Raw genomic sequence first — 27,671 nt, 5'->3', positions numbered from 1 at the left:
TTTACGTCACCCCACAGGCTTTCTTTTGGATTAGGATTTAAAGATTGGGCTGGCCACTCAAAAACGTCAATCTAGTTGGTCTAGAACGTCAAGATATAAATATAACATGAAATAGCAAGGATTTGGGTGAAATATGAAATTGGGGCTCAGGTGGCCTATGACTATATGGGTAAATATAAGACTATAGACTATATGAACCCATCTTCACTGTTCTAAACTAAAATAAAACTGCTTAATAAAAAATACTTGAGAACGAGTTAAGTATAGAAAATGTTATCCTCAAATTCCATACTATATTTTGTAGCAAGGTACTTTTACGTGGTATTTACGACATTGTTATACTAATATTGGGACTAACTTGTAAATAAAGTTTGAAAAGTATAATTAACTTGAGGTGAGTGACGGATTATTACTACTTAGTCTTGCTAAAAATCTGATAAAGTGAAAAATTAGGCAGGCCTAGGCAGTCAGTCCTCCAGCAGGCTTTAAGACCTTCTGCTCCAATACCAGGCCATCTTGACAGGCAGAACTACCCAAAAGTATTGGAGCTTCTCTATATACAACTCACATTTCTTTTGGCTCATCATTAAGGTGGGCTACCATACTTGCCAACAGAAATGGGCAGCAGGCAGAAAAGACAATAAGTAGCAGAAAAGCTATGACAAACCCCAAAAAAGTTTTCTAATTTATTCAGCGCAACCTGGCCTGTAGACAATTCAGAAGGTACTAAATGTTGTTGCAAATATCTTGCCCTTTGCTCTTCATATCCGAGGTCAGATTTTGTTTTTTAGAAGTGGCATTAGGTTATACTTTCAAAGGCCCTGATTTATTAAAGTTCCCCAAGGCTGGAGAGAATACACTTTCATCAGTGAAGCTGGGTGATCCAGCAAATCTGGGATGGATCTGGTCCAGGATTGAAAACATTTGGTAACAAATAGCTAATGACTTTTAGGAAATCCATTACAGGTTTGCTGGATTACCCAGCTTCACTGATGCAAGTGTATTTTCTCTAGACTTGGAGAACTTTAGTAAATAAGGGTCTATGTCTCCACATATGAGAAAGTCACCTTCTGTGCATTAAACCTGTCAACACATCAGGTCAATCATTCACAGAACTGAAGTTTTGATTAAATTATTAGCTTTAAAGTATACTATTTATCGTCTATGTTTTTCAGTTATCACATAATCATGAATTATCATTTTGACTTTGTTTTAATTTTACTGTATCATACACACCCAAAAATGAGCAAGAATGTTGACTTCAAATGTCTTCTCAATTTGGTCATCTTTTAAATTCAGAAACTCCACACCAAACACTACTCCAGCATTATTTATTAGGATGTCAACATCTCCAACTTCTGACTTGACCTTTGTAAAACACAAAAAATATTTACACTACTTTTCGACAAAAAAGATAAATTGATCTGTAAAAAGGTATGCAGTCTGAACACGCTGCCCCAGAGTGTACATTATATGTTTGCAGGCTAGATTTTGGGAGAACTGGGAAAACAGTTTAATTAAGTTTACCACACAATTGCTGGGTTCCTGTTGAGTGTAATAATGTACGTGCACATGTCTATAAATTAGTTTGTCATACCCAAAGCTATCAATTGCGAGCCCAAATTAAAAACAAAGAGGATGCAAAACCTAATTAAATGACTAGCCTTCAATCATTAACAAGTTTTTTTTTTTTTCACAGATAATAGGCTTGCATAGATGAATGGTTTCAATAAAAATGTTCAGCACTTGTTTTTTTCTTTCTTTTTTAAGGAGACTCTTAAAACTAAAAAGGTAAAGGTAAGTTTTTTCAACCCCTCTGTTCTAACCTACTACGTTACCTCTTCTACACTTAACAAAAGCTACAAGTAACGAATGGCTCTGGTCTCTGGCTTATATCATGGTTAGGTATGGAAAATATTCTATGTGGAATTTGTTTTATTACTTCTTTAACCCTGCCTGTCTATTATACTTGGAACACACAGACCCCACCTAATAATACAGCAGAATGATCACAGCAAATGGGGACCATGCGTTTGATTTGCTATAGTTTCGAGTAGAAACTGTAAGGAAAGTTACCATTTTTAAGGACATGAATTAGGTCCCTTGCTATAGTTTTGACTTATATTTGGCCCTACTACATTACCCAGTAAACATAAGGTATTGGGTGTGTATTCAGACCAAAGCCAAGTGCGTATACATTAAAAGTACTGTTTTTTTATTACATAACATCTAAATCCTTTCCCAGCGACATCACATACACAACACAAACCCTCAAGTTTCCCCCTAAGAGTCTCCTCAGTTTAAATCTAATCACACGAATTGCATATTAAACATTATTCATGCCAACGACAAAAACATTGCACACTGAGCTCAAACTTAATCTGGAGATTTAGATTTAGTACTGAAGTAAATATTAGTGCAGCTCTGCTCTTCTTATAAATGTCCCTGTAATACCCTTTGCATTATTCTCTAGCAACTACTGCCTGCTGCTTAACACTGCACACTCGCCCATTCTGTACTCATCTCCTGCACATAATATGCCTGGTCATACAATTTTCCTCTGTAAATACTGCCTGCTGTCACACCCTCTGTAATACACACCTTCCTATATTGCCCTGTCTCATACCCTCCAAGATACTTATTTAGCCATGTTAAATCCCTAACCTTTCCCAATCTGACATGCTGATTTGTTACTGTGCATAATACTGTATATAAAGTCTACCTTTTCAGCTGCAGCGTAAATATCATTCCGTTTACTGCAATCCACGACATAAGCATAGGCTTTTGCTCCCAGTTTTCTACATTGATTGGCAGTTTCTTCTACACCTTCCTATTGGACAATAGGAAATAGATAAATTATTGTTTGTTCAATAATGTTTTAGCTAAAAAGATGATAAATTTATATCTTTTAATACACAAAACAAAGCAACACAAATTTTAGTAATTTACAAACTAGCTGTTATTCACTGCTGTAATTTTACAAATGGATTGATGGTTCCTCAATCAAACCAGTTAAAAAAACAAACGCAGACCAAACACAATTTTCACCATGGGCTAATTCATACACCGGTGATTTAGTTGTTACATACTGTATAGTAAGGAAGTAATGCATACACATAACTTTTTGCTTTGCAAAAACAGTTTTATTTTTTACGCAATCTGAAGACACAAACTGGAACAGACGCGTTTTTTTTTTTTGTTCGATTAGTTTGACCACTTTTAAAACTATTGCATTTATTTTAAAAATATTGTGAATACTGGGTGAAAGATATGTTAAAATGTGTAGTAATAGGAAATTTTATTTTGTAAAGGCATTATTTGTTTTTTATTTTCTTTTAATGCATTTTGCTTATTTATTGAAATAAATTCAGTGAAAATTGTTTACATATGAATAGCATATATAAATATGTATCAAATCAGAAAAAAAAAAAAAGATCTAAAAGGAGACCGATAGATAAGGGATAGAGGGTTGGTTATGGTTATCAAAAAGACTTATGAACTATAAAACATATATAAACATAACATAAAAACATATTATGAACTATAAGACATAATGAACTACAAAAATATGAAATATAACAATTTTTGTCACATGTGAGGTTACAATAACAAACATTTTGTTCACTTAAGCTCAATTCACATAACTGATATGGCCGGAGAATCATACTTCCCTGACTACTCTATGACAGCAGTAGTGGGTAGTCTTCGCCTCCAAAATCTCATAGGACAGACTATCAATAAATATCCCTGCAAGCTAGTCTCTTAATTATCCCAGGCAATTTACTTAGCTCAGACACAGCACTCAGTGTTCCTGCAGCGTGTCTTCACTACTGCTGAGCACCCTAGCGTTCCATGTGCCTCCGGTGTCATTTCCTGTGTCTGCAGTGGCCTCATGTCACCTCCAGTGGCCTCGTGTCTGTTTCCTGGATTTATGGTTCTTGACCCCTGGCTTGTTTCTGACTTTTCTTGCTTGTCTAGTAAGTTTGTACCATGCATTGTCCTGCCCACCCTGGTGTGACTGAACCTAGCAGTAACCAGCAGTGCAACATCCTCACCACTAGAGGCTCTAGAGAAGACCTGGTTACTGCTTAGACTCTGCGCCTTGGCCCTTCCCATGGCTCACAACACTTCTGTGCGAGCTGTAGCGCCCTCTAGAGGCCTCGTCTCCCCAAGCGTGACACTGTGATTCTGGTATGTGGAGTCTCTTGACCTATAGTTCTTATCTTAAGGATGTGTGCATATCTATGTGTATGTATATATTTGTGCCTTCAGACAATTTCTCCTGGAGACTGTCTAATCTCTATAGTTCTGAAGGATGCCCTATCTTCATATTCCAATTTCAGTAATTCACTTCCCGATACAGGATCATTTTCATTTCATGGCCCTTTGGCCTTTCCCCCTCTTCAAGGATGGTATTCAAGGTCCTTCAAGCAGTGGTGGCCATCCTTCACATTAAAGGTGTAATGATACATCACTATCTAGACTACTCCTGTCTTTTCAAGAGAGAAACTGATTGCTGCATGAGATCTTATCTCCAAGATTTATCAGCAGTTTATAATCCAGGAATACAGAATGTACCAGCAGATTTTCTCACACACCACAAGGTGGACAATGGTCTCTATCTCAGGAAGCCTTCTCTAATCACCTTTAAGGTCTAGATCTAGTGGTTCTTTCTATTTCCAATTACAACAAGAAGCTTCAGGATTCTTCCGCCACCTTCCTTGCCTTTGGCCAGTAGATGCTCTAACAACCCCAATTCAGTGATCCTCAGGTTCTTGGGGAGGCTATTGATAGATGTGATAATCATAGCAGTGCTTTCTTTACTGGCCAAAGCATCCAAGATTTCCTCTGTTGAGGAAAATGAGTGTGGGGGTTCCCATTCCTCCGCTGTCTCCTGAGACATTTTCAATCAGGGGGTGGGGTTTCATCCATGGCCAGAACGCCCCAAACTTACAGGCTGGATTCTGAAAGTAGAAAGCTGGCTACATTGGGGAGTTCGAAGGCAGTAATCAGCACCCAAAGAGGCTGCAGTTTTCCAAAAAAAACAGTGGGCCAAGGCCAAAGCAGACTGCTAGATAAGGCCTCCTGGGAAAAAAGGTTTCCCAAATGCGACTTTCCATTAGTCCTTCTTTTTTTGACTTTACTAGGTTCTGCATATAACTCCTAGCTTGTGGGCACTGGCAGTCAGGACAGCCTTCTTGGTGGCAATAACTTCAGCCAAAAGAGTTTTAGAACTAGAGTGCACTGAGCTGCAAAGAATCTTTAAACCTGAATCATCATATTATCCTTCCAACGTATGCTGATGGCAACTGGAATTCTTCACATATTCTTCATGTAGGGAGTAATCTTCATGATTACATTCAAGCCACAGAACCATTTAGGAAAAACTGAAAAATTATCCATTCAGGAAGAAAAAAAAGGAAAGGAAGCGTCCTCAAAGACTTTGGCAAGGTGGATAGTGAGGCTCATCAGTGATGCCTTCAGGACTCAAGGCATCCAGGTACCAGAGGTGGTGATTGCACATTCTACTAGAGGCTTGGCCACTTCCTGGGCTTGTGCGTCGTCAGTTCCCTTGGAGACAGTATGTAGTGCAGTCTCCTGGTCATCTTCCCATACCTTTGTAAGACATTATCGCATACAGCCTGCAGCGATGTCAACCTCGAGTTTTGGTTGTGCTGTATTTGATTCTGCTTCTACTTGTACTAAAACGTGATTGTTAGCACCCACCCATGTGTTTCTAGTTATTCCCCACTTGACCTGAGGAACGAAAATTTCTCTAAAATATACCCGGAATTTGCCTTTTTTTCAGCTGCACTGTTGTGGTTTACCCGTCAAACAGTTTTTATCCACCATTTTTTTTTTTGCTTGAGGTTCAGTTTTTAAAAGCACTAAAAGAGCTCCCATCAGGGAAGTCTGCCACTTTAAGAGCTCCCTTCTAATCCACAACTGCACCCACACCTACAAAAGATTGCCCATGACTGCTCCCAGAAGATATAAATACCAGTCTTTAGGGTTGGTTTTCTGACGATGATGCATACCAAAGCAAGACAGCCATTTATAGAGTGTGATAGGATGACAATGCAGGTGTAAAACAGTTGTTGTAACCCCATAAGAAGTTCCTAAAAAAGGAACCTATTTTATTACAGACTGTAAATTTTAATAAAATAGTACAAAAAAATACATTTGATCTTAAAATAATAAAGCTTAATCAAAATTTTAGCATTAACTTCAAGCCTACCCTAACTATGAGATATGTCTAATAAATAACGGGACAGATATAATAATTAATATAATATTAAAATATAATATTTTATTGACAATTCAAATGCTTGTCCCTTTAAAATACTCTCCATTCACAATTAAGCACTGACGCAGTCTTGTGGAACAGATCATTTTCTGTCAGCTGTTTCAAAAACATCTATTCACTCAAAATGCATTCCTTTTAAGCACCGATTTCAGTTTAGGAAAAAGAAAAAAATCACAAGGTGCCAATTCTGGTTAATACAGAAGATGTTACAGAATAGAAATAAGTTTGTTGGTCAAAAACTTTTTCACAAAAAGTGCTGTGTGAAAAGTATTGTCCTGATGGAGAACCATTTTCGCACATTTCTGTCTGACTTTTCCTTACTCTGTTTTTGTCAAAACGTCCTTATATTAATGTTGGTTCACTGCTGTGCCTTCTGGAATACAATCTGCCAAAATTACGCCCATTTAAAAAAAAACACTATGTGCATGGCTTTAAAATTGGGCTTTGATGCTTTTTTCATTCTGGTGATGAAGGTGTTTTCCAGTGCATTGACTGTGGTTTTGTTGATCATACTGGAAGATCCAGGTTTCGTCAGTTGCTGCAGAGAGTCAGTGCAAAATTTCCTTGCAATGCTTATTCTCTAGTGTGACATTTTACAAAAAATGTCAAATTGATGAATTTCCTAACTCTGAAATGCACAGCGCTGCATAATAAATGATTGCTTTATATAATAATAATAATAATAATAATAATATTATCTTACATTCTAAGGTTATGCTAATTTATTAGGTACACAAACGAAAGGAAATGGGGGGATTTAACAGCCCCCCATCACATCTAACTGAAAAAATTCACTCCACTAACATAATAAGATATCATTTGAAACAGTTCCCAGACCTGTCTGGGTGTAACAGTGTAAAACAAAGTTTGCTTTACTATAAAAGAAAAATATAATACATTGCCAATGCATAGCTAAGCAAAACGGAAAGACTTGGTTCACTAGGAACACTGAAAGTTTTCGCTGAAATCCTGACCTTCATGCTAGTTACTTGTTTCAGATTTTTTTGGAGTATGTCTTAAAACCATTCCCAGCTGCAATGCAGTCAGTTTCAGGTAATAAAATGTAATTTTCCTGGAATGGTCGAAGTATAGGTACATAGATATACACCATGGACTAAAATTTTTTACCAAGAAGAATAAACACAACAATTTGCTGGATTCACTTTTTTTTCCTGCATTTTGGCAACCTTGCCTTGGGTGTCAGATTTAACAGAGTACTGTATATGCCAAACATTCAGTAAGCATCTGAGAAGGAAAATGATTTTGTCTCCATCTTGTATCAGAATATCAATGAGAAATATTAGGAAAGCTGACTGCATTGTGAGGGGTGATTGCCCTGCAAATCTCATTAAGTTTCTTTTGTGTGTGTCTATTAATCAAAGTATAAATAAGAAACAATGACCAAAGTGTAATTAAGAAACATTGTCTATGAAACCGGGACCTGAGAGAGGATAGCCTAGATATCAGGAACATGCATTGTTTAGAACCATCAATGACTCTGGATTCCTTAAGGATCACTGTTTTTTTCGAAACCTTTAATTAAATCACCTTACTGTACCACCTACTTTACTTTGTATAAATATTACCATCTTTTTCTGAATAAAGGCGAACAGCAATTCTATATGAACTGGTGTCTGTGTCTGTACTTTCACGATCATAATATTAACCTAACAGCTGACGTTTCTTTAAAAAATAGATACATTTTTCCTTGACACATCAAACGGCTTTCTGAAGTTTTAATTAAACTTTTGGCTCCAGTTTGCATATCTTCCACCCAGATCCTAATAGTTTTTTGGCTTTTAGCTGCTAGCAGTTGGAACTTGTTTAAAAGTTTGGTATCCTTTTCTTTAATTACCTTGTAACTGAATTTTTTTAAATTTAGCATTCCACAAATGTTACCCTTTTTTGTGGGACTAAAAATATTCTTGTGGGAACTTCTTAATGACTTAAGATGCATAAATTTAAACATAGCCAGAATAGGAGCATTCTAGGTGTGTTCACAGGGTATTATAACCTGCATTAACATCAGTACTTTTACACCAAACTTTTAAAGGATAGCCAAACCAGTCACTTCTGTGTATTGGCCAAAAGCAATGTCAAGTTGTAAGAGGGAGCTCTCACATCTTGTTTTAAAGGACAACAATTGTATAAGCTTAGGCACTGCAGTGCCCGAATAATACTTCATACATATAACTTAACATAACATATACTTTATAACAAGCATCCTGGAGTGAAAACACCGAGACCAAAGCAAACAAACTTTAAACCAAGGCTAAGTACACATGGAAGATGCTTCTTGTCCGATTATTGCTTCAGGGCTGGTATCGAACAAGAATCAGACGTGTGCACAGTGGCCATCCAACGTTGTTCATGGATCCGTCCTGGCAGATTTATGAACTGCTGTAATGCAAATGAAGGGGAAAGAGCACAGATTCTTTCCAACAACAAAAAAATAACATGTGTACGTAACCTAAGTATATTTTACGGTTTTATGTTTTCTTTTATTATGTTGCTATTGTTTGTTTATAAATCTCTGTGCAAGGTAAGGCTGGGAGGGCTGTCATACCCCCAAATATTACAGTCTATTATCAAGACACAATGAATGCAGGAACCCCATGTAATAGTTTAAGGACTCTTGCCCACATTTACACATCAAAAGGATGTGAGAGAATCCCATGGAGGAATCAGAAAGCAACCTTTAATAAGTGGGTTCCCTTTTTTTCCTGTGGAAATGAGCACAGGGGTAAATGGGTTACATGTAAACACAGACACCATGAACAATCATTCACTGAAATAAAAAAGCACATATGCTGCTGCAGCAGGGATACTGATTGTCATTAAAGATCAAGTGTACTCAGCGTACTCTGTAATTTGGAAGCACAGGCACGACAGTGGATGACCCTGGATGCCTCTGCAAGCTCTTTATTATGGGTAAATTGCAAAATAACCGGATGGTTTGATGTGACTACATTGCGGTGCATTGCATAGCATGGTCATGACTTAGGTAGTCTGGATCTCCTGCCCCCACCCCCTTTAAAGAAAAACCCCAACCAAATTTTTTTCCCATCAAAACATTTTCCGCACCCGACTTCCATTTTGCTTTCCCGCACTTCCTCCGCCCATGCCTACCAGCCAATACTCTTCACCCCCTTAAAAACTCACAGACACCTTCCTTGGGTTTAAATAGGGTGGCAAGCAGCCGTTTATTACAACAACATAAATAACAATAACTATTAATTATAACCATATTTACATAACATATACATATTATTCCCATTAACATAAATTAACATATATAAGGATATATAACCTTATTATACTCTTTACATATACTTTACATTTTATTATTTTATTCCAACCAATAAACTATAACCCAATCAACTTTAACACAACCCCATTTTACTGTGCACGATTGCACTATAACCACCAAACAACTCCGATTTACTCCACCAAGCTGCAGGTCTAGGAACAAGGTAAAGTCCGTTCCATTAAAAATTGTTTTTCCCTACACTGGCCCCTAGCTGCCCAGCGCCGCCTCAGGGGCCCCACCATAATACCATTTAAATGGGCACCCTACCAATGGGTTGCCCTTCCCAATTACCAACAGGACTCTTACCCTCCTAAACCCCAACCGCCTACACACCTAACCCTGCTCCAAAGGGAGGGTGGGTGGGAATTTTCCTTTCCAGAAAAAAACTGTCCCTCCTTTCTGACTCTTACTTAAACCTTTCTATTCTCCTCCCCTTAGCTTCCGACCAAACCTCCAGCTAACCCCAACCCCCTTGAACTCTTTTTCACACGTTATCGCCTGCATGACCCTTCTAAAAGAACAAGGGGGGCGGGGGCTGCCCAAACACCCAGTCATGCCGGCCCTCCGCTCAGTCCCCTGCTGCAGGCCTCCCTCTCCATTGCTTCTCTAAATAAAATACTTGATGTAAACTTCCTATCCCAGTTGTCTGTTCGGAAACAGCTGGGCTATTACTTGACCTGAGCTGTTGACCCGAGATGTGAATTCTACTGCGTGGACCTTTTAACTTGGATCCTCTAAAGCATAGGGATCAAACACAAGGTCTATGGGCCAAATCTGACCGCCTGGCCCACACGAGCCTTCCTTTGTTGTTGCAGGAGCGGAGCAAAGAAAGCAGCTTGTTGCCGCTTATCGAGTTGCCTTTACTTTTAGCGCCATCTTGCTGGCCAAAAGTGTAGAGGCCTTGTCCAGCTGTCCTGGAGCAGCGCATTGGGTGGTGACAGTGGAGTGCGGCGAATCACCTGCTGTTTTTGCTTAAGACCTGTTCGGCTTTTCGGTACCCCCTCGTGAAAACAGCTCGCTGCCACATTGTGAGCTATTTTCAGGCTTGGCGCCATCTTGTTTATTGGGAGACATCGCTGTGAGCAGCACATCACATGGAGGCAGTGGTGCACAGCGCATGGTGCCTTGGACCAGTGTTCGCAGACCTGCTTCAACCTGGATGCCATTACATATACAGGAACCTTTCTGGTCAGTCAGGAGTGGGTGTCTGCTTCATCCAGGACATCCTCTTTGCTAGTCACAGAATAAGTGTGGCAGAGGGATTGCAATAAGCAGTATTATTATATTATGCCCCACATAACACACATTGGTGCATGTAGAGTGGTAGACACATTATAGCAATAGCTCCACTGACTTGCAGCCTTGGTGCACTTGTTTGTGGCCAGAAGCAACTGTATTAGAGACCAGGTGTTGAGGAGTGCACCCGTCAAGAATACCTGCACCTGTGGCCTCACTCTGCCCTTCTAGGTGACTTGGAGGTTAGAGGAAATAGTACCACAGCGACGGGGGACAATCACTTTACACCCCCTTCTCTGTTTCTGGCCTGGTCCAGCTTGGGCTGCCTATCCGTCACCATCTTGGGGCGAGCATTGCAAACCGACAGTGAGGAAAACTGGGCCCCCTAATTTGGAGAAATATCTTCAATCAACCCCAAAATGTCAAGGAAGAGAAAAGTTGATGGCGAAGGAAGAAAATTTAATGACAACTGGGAAAGCAAATATATGATCATACTTTATAAAGAAAAAATGGTGTGTATTTTGCGTAGTGAAGAAGTACAAAATATGTCAGCATTTTGACACCAAACATGGAGCTTAGTATGCCAAGATTTAAAAGGAAGACTGAAATCGCAGCAGGGAATGATTACTAAAGCTACAGCCAAAAATGATGCAGCAGTGAAAGCTAGCTTTATAATGGCTGAGGAAATCACCCAAGATTCTAGGTGTTTTTTAGAGAGTGCCTTTTTGAAGCAATGCATGTTAAAAGTGTGCGAGCAGTGTGACTGCTTTGACCGCTGCCTGTCATGACCTCTGTCTGTTACCTGACCTTTTCAGCTGCCCTGACCTTCGTCTTGCCTGTTGCCTGCCTTCGGCTAGTCCAGCTACCTTGACTAGCTGTTTTCCGGCCTCCGACCATCACCCAAGCAGAAGTCTTCTGATCCTTATCACTCCCTGGTGGGGAGAGCCTGGGGGCCGCAACCTGGTGATCCCCATGCAGCATAGTAGTCCGGTGGCCATTAGGGTCACCGGCCAATCACTCCTTGCGGTGCGCACTGGTAAAGACGAGTGGTCACTTAGATTCCGCACCTCAAGTAATCCCGTGTTACCTGCCTGGGGGGAGGCAACCCATAACAGGCATGCAGTTACCTGGCTTTTTCATTAGCTGTTGAGGACAGCACTGACAGCACTGATAAAGTGCAACTGTTCATCTTTATAGGCACAACAATTATTAATATTATTAATAAACAGGATTTATTTAGCGCCAACATATTACGCAGCGCTGTACATTAAATAGGAACAACAATCATGGACCTCTCTATAACTGAGGAACATTTTTGAGGCAGAGAGAAGTCCATAAACAAAAAAAAAATTACCCTGGAAAAAGTTGGTGGGACTAGCTACTAATGTCTCACTTGTAATGTGCGGATAAAAAAAAGGATTGGTTGGTCTATTGAAGGAGAAACTGCTAGAAAGTCACTGCCACACAAATCTGATTACCTATCATTGCCTTATCCATCATGAAGCTATGTGTGGAAAGGTCCTGGAAACGGATGACATAATGACCACGCTCATTAGGACAGTAACAAGCCCATGTTACACAAGCTAATGGCCTAAATCACCACCAGTTCCAGCAGTTTGTACAAGAGGTGGGTGCAGAGCATGGGGACTTGCTGTACTACGCAGATGTAAGGTGGCTGAGCAGGAGCACAGTTAAAAAGATTTTTTAAGCTCAGGGAACAAAGCGCTCTTTTCATGTAAAGTAAAGGAAAGCTTTTGCCTGAACTGTCAGATTCAACCTGGCTTTGTGATTTTGCTATGATGTGTGACAACTGGGCACCTTACCCAACTGAATCAGGGACGCAAACAACTCATCACGAAGATGTCCGACATGATCACAGCATTCCACCGTAAACTTGACCTATGGAAGTCCCAACTGGACCAGAACAATCTTGCCCATTTCCCTCTTTGTCAGAGCATCTCAGTCACCATTTCCGGGGCTTTTCCTTGTGGTCCGTTGGCTACAAAAGTGAGCCGGGTAATTTATGAGTTAGATTGGCGCTTCTGACTTCAGAACACAGCACCCAGGCTTTGCAATCTTTGCAATCATTTTACAGCTGACATCAACAGTGAACCCCAACCCCTTCAGATGGAGTTACTAGAGATTCAAAGTGATAGTGACCTGAGAGCAAAGTTCCAGCATGCCATGGTCAAGAACTTTTACCGTCTACTGCCACCTGACTTGATGGCACAGCTCTGACTTCATGCTGCCCATGTTCTGTTCGTGTTTGGGAGCACCTATCTGTGCAAACAGATGTTTTAAATAATGAATCTAAACAAGAACAAGCACAGATCACACATTACTGATGAAAACTTCCATGCATTTTTAAGGATTGCTACAGCACGAGACCTAAAACCAGACATTGAATCGCTGACCAGGGGAAAACGGCATCTGGTCAAAAAACAAATAAATGAGCATTTTTAAAACCAAATAAATAAATGAGGATGTCATGTGGTTTAATAAAAAAGAGTGTGTGTGTATGTATATATAAATATATATATATATATATATATATATATATATATATATTTATTTTTCCAAAAATAGTGAAGTATAAATACAACCTCAATGCATAAATATTTGCATATTTACATATATAATATGAAAAATTTTGCTTGGTATACAACCTGTGTGCTAGAACTTGTTTGGGTCAAAATGAGTCAAAACACCACGAGCTACCCTTATTTACCTCTCTCAAGACAAAGCCACGACTGCCCACGAGCGTCAGTACGCCAGTTTCCTCCTTCTCAGCACCATCCTAGTAGTCACTCGACTCTTCTCAGCAAGGTAAAGGGAGGTGACATTTTCTTTTATTTCATCTAATTGCTTTTGTATTTATGTATTTTAGTATTAGGCAGTGTTTAAATTATTTCATACAGTCCCATGAATGTATAATATGCCATTAACAAAAGGATTTTTTTCATAGGAACGGATTAATCATTTTCTTTTTATTTCTTATGGGAAAAAGGTGTTTGGTGTATGTTCTGTTTTGTATAAGTCCAAGGATCTGGAACGGATTAAGGACTTGAAATTTTACTTATAGGACTTATACCAAGGTACCACTATATATATATATATATATATATATATATATATATATATATATATACACACACACATACATATACACATACACATAGAAAACTGATCACCAACTCCTTTAAGCAGCAGGAAGTATAAATATAAATATAATATAAAAAAAACCAGTACCCCCTGTAAAAGCATAGTGCCTTTGTTAAACTGGGTTTGTTATCTTCTTTTTTTTTTTGTTAAGGCTCATAAATACATGCAATCCTCTAATTGCCCACAGTACCCATCACACACTGTGAAATATCTTGTTCACATTAGAGGATAGAGGCATTTAAACTATTCCCCACTAGCATACCTAAGGTAAAACACCATAGGGTGTTGGTGCAGCAATACAGGCACCAAATGATTGAATAAACTGCATATAAGGATATATTTTTGGGGGTGTGTAAGCTTTCAGTGACCATATTAAGCATGAAAAATTGTTTTATGATCAGATAACGTTATGTTAGATGTTATAATCACAGATATAGATAATAACAGATGTTATGTTAGATGTAGTAATACCATGAAAGTTGTTGAGAAATACAGAAAAATTAATCTACAGCAGATCAGGAAAGAGAATATGTGAATTTTTTTATAGCATTAAGTAATGCTTTAATAATAAAATAAATGTATGTTGAACTTTCTATATAATTTTCGCTGACATGAAGCCTATATACTGTCCATATTGTCTCCCTTGTGATAATGTATAGTTGACATTAGAAAACCTGGCCATCAATAATCTGGATCCTTCAGTATCCTGGCATACATTTCAGATGGCATTTTCAATACAGGGACTGCAGTACACTGTTTGGCCACTAATATTTTCATGGCGCTGTTCTGCAGAAACACTTGCTTGCTAAACTGAAAACACATTGAGACATCCCTGCTGCTTGCTCCCTGGAACTGTGCCAGATGTCTGTGGGTGCTGCGAGAGGCCTGTGTGTGGAGGTAACCACACACAGGTAAAAAAACCACAGGTAAAAAAAGAAACCAGAATTTTCAAAAATTCAGCGCACCTCAGGTCTGGAGGTTGCCGGATTTTTGATTGTCAACTGTAGTTAGATTTGTACTTCTTAAAGTAGAACCAACCAGAAGTGTCTGGCCTCTGGCTCTGTGCTCCCATTCAGTCTTGATCGCCGCAGAAAGAAGAGGTGCTTCACCCCTCCTTTCTGAATATTTTTACTTTATAAAAAAGTAAAATAAAAACTGAGTTTAGGTCTACTTTAAGAGAGATTTGTGGTTTTGAAGCAGTGACAAGCATCCTTGGAGACATTTAAAATAATTTAGTAAACTTTAGTCTTTTGCCCGATTTTGAGCAGAAGGACTTTCTTCTATTAAATTTTTTTTTTACATTTTTCAGAAGTGTGTTCACTGCACAGGAATGAGATCTGGTGATGTACAAAGAAGCATAAGAAAGAAGATGGGGGCACCTGATGATCAGTCTGCACCACGGCGATGAAGGATCGGTGCCTTTTCACCAGTAGTAGCTAAGTGTTATTTTGTTTTCTTTTTTTGTGATAGTTCCGCTTTGAATTTATTCACCATGTCTAATTAGATTAACTTTATACCCATACATTGGAAAATAAACTGTTGGCAAGCTACCTTATACACTGGTACTTCAAGTTCTACAGCAAAGACAATCACAAGCACTTAAACTACTTTACTTATACTTAAAGTGCTTGCAAATTACAGCACACAAAGCTACCCTACCTACTAAAAATAAAACAAGCCTAAACTTAAAACTTACCACTATTATTATATGGGTGTACATAGGTTGTTTTATATTAATTTTATATATTATTATTTTTTAGGGAATAATTGATGTTTTTTGTCATTGATTACAGATGCCTCTGTATATTTATGCATTCAGGTTGTATTTATACTTCACCATTATTGGAAAATAAATAATAATATTAATATATATATATATATATATATATATATATAAAGCTTATATTTTGTTTACTATTCTTTTATATTCTGGCCTTTTTGCAGTTATTATCATGCCACGTTTTTGGCTTCAACTTGTCCATGCACAATTTTTTGCCACCATAATTGTTTTTTAAGGTGATGGTAAAAGCTTTCAGGCCCAATAAATTTTGCCCTGACAAAGTAGGTAAAAAATTTTAACCAAGAGGGTGGCAACAACTAGATATTCAAGGAACCCAAACCATAAAAACAGTGGTAAAGCATACAAACTCCATGCGGGATATAAATCTTAAGATCATTTAGCTGAAGACTTTTGTATGATTTTGTACTACCCAATGCTAATCTTTATTTATTAAACAATAAATACTGCAAATTTAGATTCACAAAGTACATAACAAACATTTTTCAAGTTATACTTATAATTTATTATGTTATTTTTTATGCTACTTATGCACTTTACAAAAACGTATATCTTTAATTCAAGGAGTGGCTTGATAAAACTTTAGTCTGTAGATAATTATAGCAATAAATCTTATAAAATTAATTTAAAGTTTTTAAGGATTGCCAAATCTGACATGTCAGTCAATTTAGCGATAATCTTCTTAGCTTGAAAACTAACTTTCTCTCTTGTTATGATCCAAGTTCTTAGGAAACCTGCAGAAATCAGCTTTAATCAGAGTTTTGCAGCATTTTGAAGCATATATTGATTTTTCACTCCCTTACCTTTGTCCCCAAATGCCCTGTTTGCGAAACAAGGTTACATTACTTATGTTTCATTAATCTCATTTAACCTTGGCAAAAATAAAAAGTGATTAAGAGGGCAGAATAGCTTTGAACCTTTTCATTATCATAACTAATAGAATAATACCTGAAGCAATAAAACAAAATTGTCCTCACCTAACTTTTTATGTAATGATGTTGGCACCAGTGGTAAATAAGCTAAAACAACCGAGCACAACAAAATCTTAAAATGAAGATACACAGCTAATTCACATATAGAATATGTGAGCTACCTTGCCTGCCAAAATATTTGTCAACTGTTCATCCAGTGTTATGATCCTTTTGGGTCAACAGAGCTAGCCACTGGAGTGCAGGTAATATGTCGCAGTTGATATATTTTGGTCCCAAGAATGTCTTTGCCTACTGACTGTACAATAAATTAGTAGCTGTTGTAACACTAAATCAACAGTGTTCTATCCCCTATTGTAGACTTGTTCAGAGTTAGACAGACTGTGCTGTGTAAAGCGATTGAAGTCTGACTGGCTTTTTCTCATATTTTGTATGTTATTGTTTAGATCAACCAGTGGTCTGCAAGAAAATTTTGGGGTCTGTGGAGAAGGACCCCGCTGGGAGGACGCATTGGCCAGAGCCGCAGGCCCTGTCCCCCGTGCAGTTCCCTGGCTCAGGGAAGTAGGCAGGCTGTGCCCCTGAACATACCCCCCCCACCCAATCGCAGGCTTCGATCAGCGATAGGAGGGTGGGCGGGGTTATGTCATAATGATGTCACTCTGGGGGAGGTTTCTCCCCCCTTGAGTGCCACCTGGCTCCCCGTGCAAGCGCGGTCAGAAGCCAGTGATTTTAGTGGTCCGTGGAACCGAAAAAGTGGACGGCGGAACCACTGGTTTAGATGACTATAGTAAGCTAAAATATAGTAAAATTTCAATATGTACATTTATTTAAAAAAATTCAAGTGTACCTAAAAAGGGTAGACAACCTTTTTATGTAAAATAAAAATTCTGTTTGATTTTTTTTTTAAGTGTAAAAAAGGGTGCAGCACTGCCCCCTAAAAATGAATGGGAGCGCAGAACCTCCCGGGATACCTATGTCATGCAGAAAGGCTCCTTCTGCGCATGTCTGAGATAATAAGGCATGTGAATAAGAAACCCTTTGTCAAAAGGAAAAAAAAATGGCCAATCTCACGCATGCGCAGTGAGATCCGCAAATTTTTTTCTCATCTGCGTTACCCGATCTCGAGCCTGGGTCGTGTGACAGAGGAAGAAGAACCCAGAGGTAGAGGAGAAAATGGCGGTGCCCGGAGCACTGGCCCAAAGACAGATGCCGCGACAATGCCGGACCTGATAGAAGAGACCTCTGGATGGATTGGACTGCCCTGCTGGATTGAAGGTAAGTGTGTTTTTGTTGTTATAGGGGAACTTTTGAGTTAAGTACCTCTTTAAATGTGATTTTTAATAAAAAAAATAACGTGTTCATATAATTTACCTTGAGAAATTATACCTCCTAAATAAAAAACAGCTATTGACTCGATAAAGTTTTTGTTTAGACTGCTAATAATAGATATACTATGCCGTGAGTGAATTTTGACTACTTTACAGATATTTTTTCATATATGCCCAGAATTCAAACTAAATATCTGCCATTATACAGCATATTTTTAAAACATGTTGCATTCATAAATACAGCTTCAATGTACTAGTATACAGCTTCAAAAAAAATGTTCTCCTGGCAAAAATAACTATGGCATAAGTTTGTGCCCTCAGTTTACCTTTAAACTCTTGTTTATCTTTAACTCTTGTTTAATCATTTTCTGGAGTACAAATATTTCAGAAATACCTTTTTTGTATAGAGTCTCTGTCTCTATACTTTATTAAGCCATGATAACCTATAAACATAAAAATTATAAAAGAAAAATGAGAACATAAAGATAAATCCTTAAAATAATACATGATTGGATAGGCTAGCCTTTTTCTTGTATTTGCTGCATATATGGTTTGAAGACAACTGTAAAATAGCAGAAACATTTTTCAACAAAGCAAATTAGCATGGAGACATAAACAATACATTAGGTGCTATAGGGTTGGATTTAAAATTCAAAATTCACAGTGCATGTTTTCCTGCTTTAGTTGCAGTTTATTTTTTGCACAGGTGTACAGGGTTTTCAGTTGCTACTTAGTCATAGGCACCCCATTAGCATTATTGCCTTATTTAAACCCATCCTCAGTCTAGGAAAAAAACTCTATCTGAGGCTCCAGCTTATCAGACTTCAGCAAAACAATCTTAAAATATTTGTCAAGTCCTTCTCCCCTGCCCCTTTCTTTTTTGAGCTTTTTGCTCCAATTGTAAAAGCAAAACTACAGCAATTTAGCAATCCAATTCTTATTTGGAAATAAAGAAGCTCTGATCTAAATCTAAAATACAAAATGTATTACAATGGCACTGGTTTACATACAGCCTCTACATATGTTTGTAAACACATCAATATGGTATCTATATTATGAGAAATAATATTTTGTTGACTTTACCTTGTTGATATCCCACAGGACAACAATGCTTTGTAACCTGGAAAACTCAAGGGCTACAAGCCGTCCAATTCCATGTCCAGATCCAGTAATCAGTACAATGTCTCCACTAACAGATTTCTTTTTCTTTGGAATAAATAATTTGACAAATGCTTCCACATACGAGTAAATTGCAATGAAAAGCAGAGCTATAAACTCTAGAATGTGAGCCATGCTTCCACTTTGAATCTAGGTATAAAATGTCCACGTCAGTCTTTTGTGCTGGAATTATAACGCTGCTGTGCACCACCTATTGAATAACTTGATTAAGTGCCAAAGATGTTAGTACAGACAAGAACTCCACAGAATATCTACTGCAGATATTGAATAATCAACATCTGTGCAGCTTTCTTTAGGCAGTTTTTGTTCCGCTGGTATTCATATCAAATTGATTATAAATGATTACCTGGGCATTTTCACTCACCTGTTTGTTGACAAATTATTAAGGGATTATTCAAGGTAAAAAAACTTTTGATTTTTTTGCATTTATTATTTAAAGCATAAAATGTGCATAGCATAACACTAAGGACAGCACTATCTGAAAGAAAAAAAAAACAATGACTAAAGTTTGTGCTTCTTTTGTGGTCTTATTCAATGTAAAGTTTCTATTAGTTACTACACATCAAGCTGTTTTATATGATGTATTTTTTATGAACACTAGATGCTGTGTGTGTGCTGTATAATAGGGCTTTTTTCAGACACCATTGTAAAATTTTCCAATGTGGTGGCTAGGAATTTAATTACCGTATTTTTCGGACCATTAGACGCTCCGGACTATAGGACGCACCAGGTTTTCCGCACGGGAAAACAAGAAAAAAAAAATTCATTTGATTTCCCCTGAGATCCAGCGTGCGGCACTTGTGCCCGCCCATGAAGGCGGCGCCGATCGGCATTCATCAAATCAATCGGCGCTGCCTTCATGGGCGGGCACAAGTGCCGCACGCTGGGACACAGGGGAACACAGAGGAGGAACACAGACACTGGCTGCTGTCAGCCTCTGTCTGTTTTCCTCCTGTGTGCCCTAATTCTGCTTTATCCCGACCTCCTACACATCACAAAGCATGTTCAGTGACTAGCAAAGCAAGAATATTGTATGGGGGAACAGAATGGAGTGGGCACTCCCAAAGTGTAACCGAGGGAAAAAAATCATTCTGGGAACTGGAAACATCCCTGGCTATGTGGCAGATGTGAAATAGATAAAGGTAGAAAGTAAAAATTCTCAAAATGTACTCACTTTGCTCTTGGGACAGAGTAGAAAGCTTTTGGAGGAGGAACAGAGGAGGAACACAGACACTGGCTGCTGTCAGCCTCTGTCTGTTTTCCTCCTGTGTTCCAGCGTGGGGCACTTGTGCCCCACACTGGAACACAGAAGGAAAACAGACAGAGGCTGACAGCAGCCAGTGTCTGTGTTCCTCCTCTGTGTTCCAGCGTGGGGCACTTGTGCCCGCCCACGAAGGCGGCGCCGATCAGCATTCATCAAATCAATCGGCGCCGCCTTCGTGGGCGGGCACAAGTGCCGCACGCTGGAACACAGGAGGAAAACAGACAGAGGACTGGCGGGGACACAGGTAAGTAAAAAAATATGCCCCTGTACCTCTGCATTCGGACCATAAGACGCACCCTGATTTTCCCCCCACTTTAGGAGGAAAAAAAGTGCGTCTTATGGTCCGAAAAATACGGTACTTTCTTATTGGTTTCCTCATTTTCACATTTCTGTGCAGAGTGTGCAGCCTTCATCAAAGGGATCAATCCACAGGAAACACCATCTGAAAAGTTAAATATGCTTTTTAAAAACTGTTTTAAAACAAGTGTTAAGAATAAAAACTATTATTGTTTTATTTTTTAAGAGCTGGTCACATTCTTTCTAGGAAGTTAACTGGCTATGAGAATAGGTAAGGGGTACCATGCGCTCCTGTACTGATTTCCTAGGGTGTGGGAACATACATCTTGGGGTCTTTGAGGTTCCAAATAACCCCCTCACCTGCAGACCCCCACAACACCAACCTCATTTTTAGGAATGGGCCTGCCTAGGTAATATTTTAGGGGCGTCATTTTTTTTTAGGGGGGATTCAGGTTTAAGAAAACAAAAACACATCTGTAATGACAGGTATGTCTCCCTAAAAAGCCCTCTAAAGATGAATGCATTAAAAACATAATATCTAACCCCACACTTGCTCCTGGTTGCCTGTTGAACTTGGCTGCCTTTTCCTACCCCCTAGCCCACTACTTGCACCTGACTGCTTTTTTCCTCCCATGACCCACCAATTCCACCTGACTGCCTATTACTAAACTGGACTGCCCTTGAAACGGCCTGTGACCACTTGGTTTTCCATTAAGTCAACTGTTTTTTCAAGATCTAAGGACAGCCATGTTGGAGATGTACAGGAACATGTAGTAAAATAAAAGTAAAAACATCACTTTTTACACATTATTGGTGTTTGGAAACACCCATAAAAGCCTGCTATGAATGCCCATAAAAGCACACCCAAGTGTTTATGAGTGGTTTACTGCAAGGAGGGGTTTTGACCACAAAACTGACCTTAGAAGCTGCATACAGATGCTAAAAAAACACTAGTAGATGCCTAAAGCAAGCAAAGCCCTGCACAAAAAACAGACCAATGTGATTCTGTAAAAATTCTATAGTTTCCTGAAACATTTGCATAAAAAATAATGAAGAAAAACAAAATGACTAGATATTTTTTACAATTTTTAGCATTATTTCAAAACAACCCCCCCCCCCCAAAAAAAAAACTTAAAGGGGGTATTTATATATTTTTCACTTGTTGATTTGACCATATTTCCCCCTGTTTCTCGTTTGTTTTACTTTCTCTACATCTCAAATTTGCTTTTTCCATGGCAAATTTTTATTATTTTTTTTATCACTTTTGCCATCCTACTAGCCCACAAAACTTTCAATCTGAATGGTTCACAAGCATTGCCCCCTTTAGAAATTTGTCCCGCCTTGCTTTTCACTATAAAAAGAATTCAGAATCATAAATTCGCTCACCCCCTTTTCTTTCTTATTTTCTCCCTGAAAACTTACTAATTCTTGCTTACATGTGTGTAATGATGCTATAATACTGGCAAATGTGGGTAGTTGGTTTATTTAGCTTGCAAGTGTTATCTGATACTCTATCCTAATAAGTACAGATGTGCTTTATTATATTGTGGGTTGTTTGGTGTCAGCTTAGAGATGGCATTTTTTATCTTCCGTACATTAGATGTAACTCTTGCTTTTCTGCCCTCTGCTTTAGATAGCAGTAAACAATCTGCACAACAAAACAAAAGACCCTGCAACTTCCCATTTGGCTCTCTGTCAGATGAGGAGGTTGTAAGGCACTATCTTTTGTTGCATGCTGCAATCCAAGAACTGCTTCAGTGTCTGTGTTTATTCCCCCACCTCTGATACTGACTTCCTTTTTAAAGTGGACCTAAACTCAAAATTGTTACTTTTCACAAGGGTAAATATTGACTTTTTTTAGGTACAACACCTTTAAAAAGAAAAAAAAAAAGAGGGTGTAGAGCCGCGGCAATCAGGACTGCATGGGAGTGCAAAGCCTCTCGGGATACATACATCATGCATCTCGGGCATGTGCAGATGGAGCCTTTTCTTTAATGAAAAAAAAAATGCCGATCTCATGCATGTACAGTGAGAATGGCACTCTTTTTTCCCCATCTACGTCACGACATACAAAGAAGGAAAAGGACTGAAGAAGATGGCGGCACCTGGCTCGAAGGGCTGAAGACAGATACCGGGACAACGCGGGACCTGATCGAAGAAACCTCCTGATGGATGAACTAATCTGCGGAATTAAAGGTAAGTGTGATTTTTTTTATTTTTAGTTTCGTTCCACTTTAAGCATTTTATCAGCTTGGAGGTCTGCCCAATGTTCTTAGTGCAATCGATTGCACTCACATTGCTCTTAACACCCTCTTTCCCAGGAGTCAGAGGAGGTGTTCAGGAACAGGAAACATTTAAATTCCCTGAATGTCCAATTTGTGTGCGATGCCAGATCCTAAGCAATAATTCAAGTTTCCTGGGAAGCAACCACAACGTTTCCACGTCTGGTTTGGATAGAAAAAAATATTCAAGGCCAGATGCCTAAAGGCTAGCATGTAGGTAAGTGGCTTGTTCTACATGTTCTTGCTTTTTTGTTGTTGGACTAGCTTGCTCTTTGCGTAATTCACTTGTTCCCTTCCAGCTAAATCTCTGTGCTCCTCATCCATTTTTTGTCTAAGTACTGTTTGTCAAGACTTGCACTGTGTTGTTTTAGCCTGTGTCTTGCATTGTGCTTTTGCTTATCAATTTGGGGTTGGGAGAGAGTTTTGGACTTAAGGTGATGCTGACTTTTGTGTGATGCCCTGGATTATGACCCCCCTTCACAACCCTACTTCAGCAGCGGAAGAGCGCTACAATAAAGTGTTAAACCTCCTGGGCGGTTCATTTCTGTACGGATTTATATGTCTAAAAAAAAGTACATTGTTTTTCATAAAAATTAATTTGCTGTATAATATAATAGTATGAGTATAATAAAGTTTGAAAAACAAAATCATGTCAAAAAAATAAATTAAAAAAATTAGAAAAAATACATTTAATACTTTTAATAATAAACTTTGACATGATTTTGTGTTTCAATCTTTATTATACTCATACTATTATATTATATTGTAAAATACATTTACATGAAAGTCAATTGGCCAATTTTAGACATATAAATTCAGTGTATTGCATTTTGTAACAGTCAGGTGGTCCAGTTCTAAAGGCCAGGTGGTCCAGTTCTAAAAGCCAGGTGGTCCATGCAAATCCCATTTTATCACATTTTAGATTTAGTAAACTATACCATTTTTAAAAGTGTGAGCCTTAACATAAAAAATCCAGACACTCAAGCTTTCTCATGCAGTCCTCCCCATTTCTGTTCTAAAAATGAAAATGCCTAGGCTGGAATTGGGCTACTAGTAATAAATTGCTTTAGTCATTTCCTTCCCTGAATGTTCTAGCTCTGCATGCGTCAAGAATATGCATGGTAATATTAATGAGCCATTTCTCCCTGCAGCCAGGCAATATACATTTTTCCAACACCCTGGCAAAATGTCATCCTTTGCCCTATCTTATGCCATTTCTACCTAAATGCTTGGAATGACAAACTGTTCATTTCCCTACACAGGTTTACGGGCTGATGAACAGGAGGAGGATGCTTCATTTTTACATTCATGCTGTTTTGGTATATTATGTAAATTGGCATATACTGTCCAACGCTCAACAATATCGCTTGCATTGATCTTTTTTTCTTTTTGTTTTGCATTTAGACTGACGTTTCCTAACCACTGTGACCCTCCACCCTGCAAGAGACCAGAGGCATGCTCAGCTTTGTTTTTCAGATCATTTTTTCATCATTTTCTCTTATGCCATATTGTACTAGTCCTTTGAAATGTTTCAATCTATCTATAGGTTACTGTGCGGCCTTCCTGAGACCCAAACACACAAGCATTAAAATGTGGCTAGCAATTGTAACATAATTCAGCAGATAGCATGTGCATTTTGTAAGCAAGTATATTGGAATACATTTTTGAGTCTGTTTTGTGTGGTCAAATAGTGACTGTTTGCCTTTTTTATGTCAAGGTGTTACTTAAAGAAAGGAAATTGGAAGTCCTGATGATACTTTAAATGTTTGCTCATGTGTTCACTTTTTATAGTGAAACTAATTTACAAAATGCATTTAAAAATTACTTTATCCCTAAATTACATTTGAAATAAAAAGAAATAACTACATTTTACAGATTAACAACTGCGAACAAAAACACAGTTTTTTTCAATGTTCCCCTTGTGTGGGTTTAGCTGTTAAATACCAAGGATATACCAATAGTACCGAGAAGAAAAAAAAGGAAAACATTTAGAATTAAATCCTAGAGCCTTAACAGTTCCACACTTTATATTGGTACGCTATTGTTACTAATATAATGAAATTAATATAGTGTTGAGTAATAACTCAACACTATAAGTTGTCTTTAACTATCAACCACCAATTTTTGAAGGACATGTAACTGTAGATTTCAGTCCCTGAGTAATTGCCCCCATAGGCAAGTTACACCTTTTTCTTTTTACATTTGGGGAAAGCCCCTTGATGATACATGTTGTATGTCAAGCATGCACAGAAGGAGCAGCCCACCACTGAAGGGTTAACCTTCAGCCACCTTACTTGCCCCCTTTCAGTGGTGGTAAAAACAAAAGGGGGAGACTTCCCCCAAAAGGTAAAAAAGGTGTTAAAAATTACATTATATAAAAGGGACAGCCACTCGATTATATTTATATTTGCTGGAAACATATCCCAGGGAGTTTGGTTTGTATTACATGATAGCATCCAAACTTTCACTAGCAAGATTTACTCAATAAAGTGGGCATGGATTGTATAAACTTTACCTGACCCTTAAAGTGTTAAGGTTAATAAAATATTTTGTTTTGTTTTTTCTCTTTTATTAGGAGACATATAAATCCAACTTCATTGTTAAAAAAAATTGTTATCCAATAACCAATTTGCATTTCTTTTTTGTAAGAATAAAGTCATATTTTATGGCTCCCCCTTTTTTTGCCACCATGACCACTTTTTGCCAAATACAACAGTAGTTTGCACCAGGTACTCTTGAGGTATTCCAATAGTTCATCGGTTAGGTTTCTTTTACACTGCACCACAAAATAAAAAAGAAAATTAAAAACCAAAAAAAATTGCATTATTGACCCTTTTTCCCTGTTTTTCCTTCCTTCTCTGTTATTTCCATTCTGTTTTTGCCCTAAACCTAAATGTGAAATAGTTGAGAACTTTTATAAAAGGGTATATTTTAATATAAATAAATATAATATATTTAATATAGATAAATAAACAGGTTTTCCTCAAACTAGCTTTTTTGAACATAGGAATTTTTAGTAACACAAAATTAAGAAACTGAAAGGATTTTATTATCCCTTTTATACCCCTAAAAAATGCAGCACAATTATAGTTAAAAAACATACATGCAGCCAAAGGATCGCAGGAGCCCAGAGGACGCTGATGCATTTATTTATCTAAAAGCAGTACATTGTTTTTCATGAAAATTTATAATAGTATAACATATATATATACATTTTTAAATATTTGTTAAAAAAAATTTTTAAATAATCTTTTTTAACCCCGCTGGCAGTATTCCCGAGTGTATCTCGGGGTGGAATTTCCAGGTAAAAAGCGGTATTTCCGAGTCACACTCGGTGTAGCTTTTAACTAAAAAAAAAACCTCACTTACCTTGCTCCGTTGGTGTCCCCCGCAAGTCCTGGGGACACGTCCTTCCTCCTCGATCTCCAGCCAGCAAATGCAGCAACGATCTCCAGGGTTTCCCGGTGACGTCGGTACATGTGTTGGTGCAGACAGGAGGATCAGCGGCAAATTCGAATAATTTTGTATTGAATTCAATACAAAATAGCTGTATTGAGTCCAATACAAAGAAATATTCATAATATATATATATATATATATATATATATATATATATATATTGTAGGCAACCAGCAGGAAAGGTACTAGAGGGCAGATATGTGCCATGCAGGTTGCTGATCTCAATGCTCTAAATTCCAGGGATTTCAGTGTAGCAGGCCATCCCGGGTTTTCCCCTCTGCTGGAGAAGAGTCCAGGTGCAGCTCCCAGAGGGAGTAAAAAGGGAATGGCTGCCAGAGAGCAAGGGAGGAAAAGAGACTACTGGAGGGGGCTTGAGAACCTTCCTCTACACAGTGTTCCTGAGAAAGAAAGAGAGACAAGACTCTACAAACAAGGTGACCTAGTTGATTTTTTTGCCTTTTTTTTGGAACTGGACTGTTATAGCTCCCAGGACAGCTGGAGACAACTGTTTATATCTTTGATCTTTAACTGGCTGAAGTTAAGCCACCCTGTTGGGACAATTGTTTTGTTGTTTTTTTTTTTTTTTTGCAATAAACCCTGATTTGGCATTCAGTCCTGCTAGTTGCCTACCTTTTGTCCAGCTAAACCCCACAATATATATATATATATATATATATATATATATATATATATATATTATACATGCTACTGTACAGTTATATTACATGTTTAAATATTTTTTTCTTAACATGTTTTTGTGTTTTGTTATTTAAAGTTTATTATTAAACTTGTTAAAAATTATTAAATATCAGTATGTTATGCCTACAATGAAAAATAAATTTCCATAAATAAAATTGTACTGCTTTTTGCATGGAAATGTGGACGGAAATAGACTGCTAGGAAGGTTAAATTTATTTAATTTATGATTTTGACAGGATTTAGTGTTTCAAACTTTAATATACTCATTCAATTTTATTATACGGTAAAATTTATTTTCACAAAAAACAATGTACTGCTTTTAGACATATAAATCTGTACAGAAATGAACCACCCAGGAGTTTAATAAAATGTTTTGTTTTTATAAATCCATACTTCATTGTTAAAAAAAAAATGTTATCCA

The 27,671-nt window shown here is 37.9% G+C and overlaps 1 protein-coding gene across 1 annotated transcript in view; it reads right to left on the bottom strand.

Annotated features, from left to right (window-relative positions):
- The window catches only part of LOC140326596 (17-beta-hydroxysteroid dehydrogenase 13-like), a 28,266-nt gene extending 8,812 nt beyond the window's left edge, over positions 1 to 19,454 (bottom strand). Inside the window, exons 1-3 of the mRNA XM_072405327.1 lie at positions 19,154 to 19,454; positions 2,723 to 2,830; positions 1,237 to 1,368 (exon numbers count right to left, since the gene is read on the bottom strand). Of these exons, the coding sequence (XP_072261428.1) occupies positions 1,237 to 1,368; positions 2,723 to 2,830; positions 19,154 to 19,363 (450 nt within the window). The 5' untranslated portion in view covers positions 19,364 to 19,454. The remainder of the gene's footprint in view (positions 1 to 1,236; positions 1,369 to 2,722; positions 2,831 to 19,153) is intronic.
- Between the last annotated feature and the right edge of the window lie 8,217 nt (positions 19,455 to 27,671).

Source organism: Pyxicephalus adspersus, chromosome 3 (assembly GCF_032062135.1).
Source record: "Pyxicephalus adspersus chromosome 3, UCB_Pads_2.0, whole genome shotgun sequence".
NCBI lineage: Eukaryota > Metazoa > Chordata > Amphibia > Anura > Pyxicephalidae > Pyxicephalus > Pyxicephalus adspersus.
This window is presented reverse-complemented; position numbering and strand designations above follow the sequence as displayed.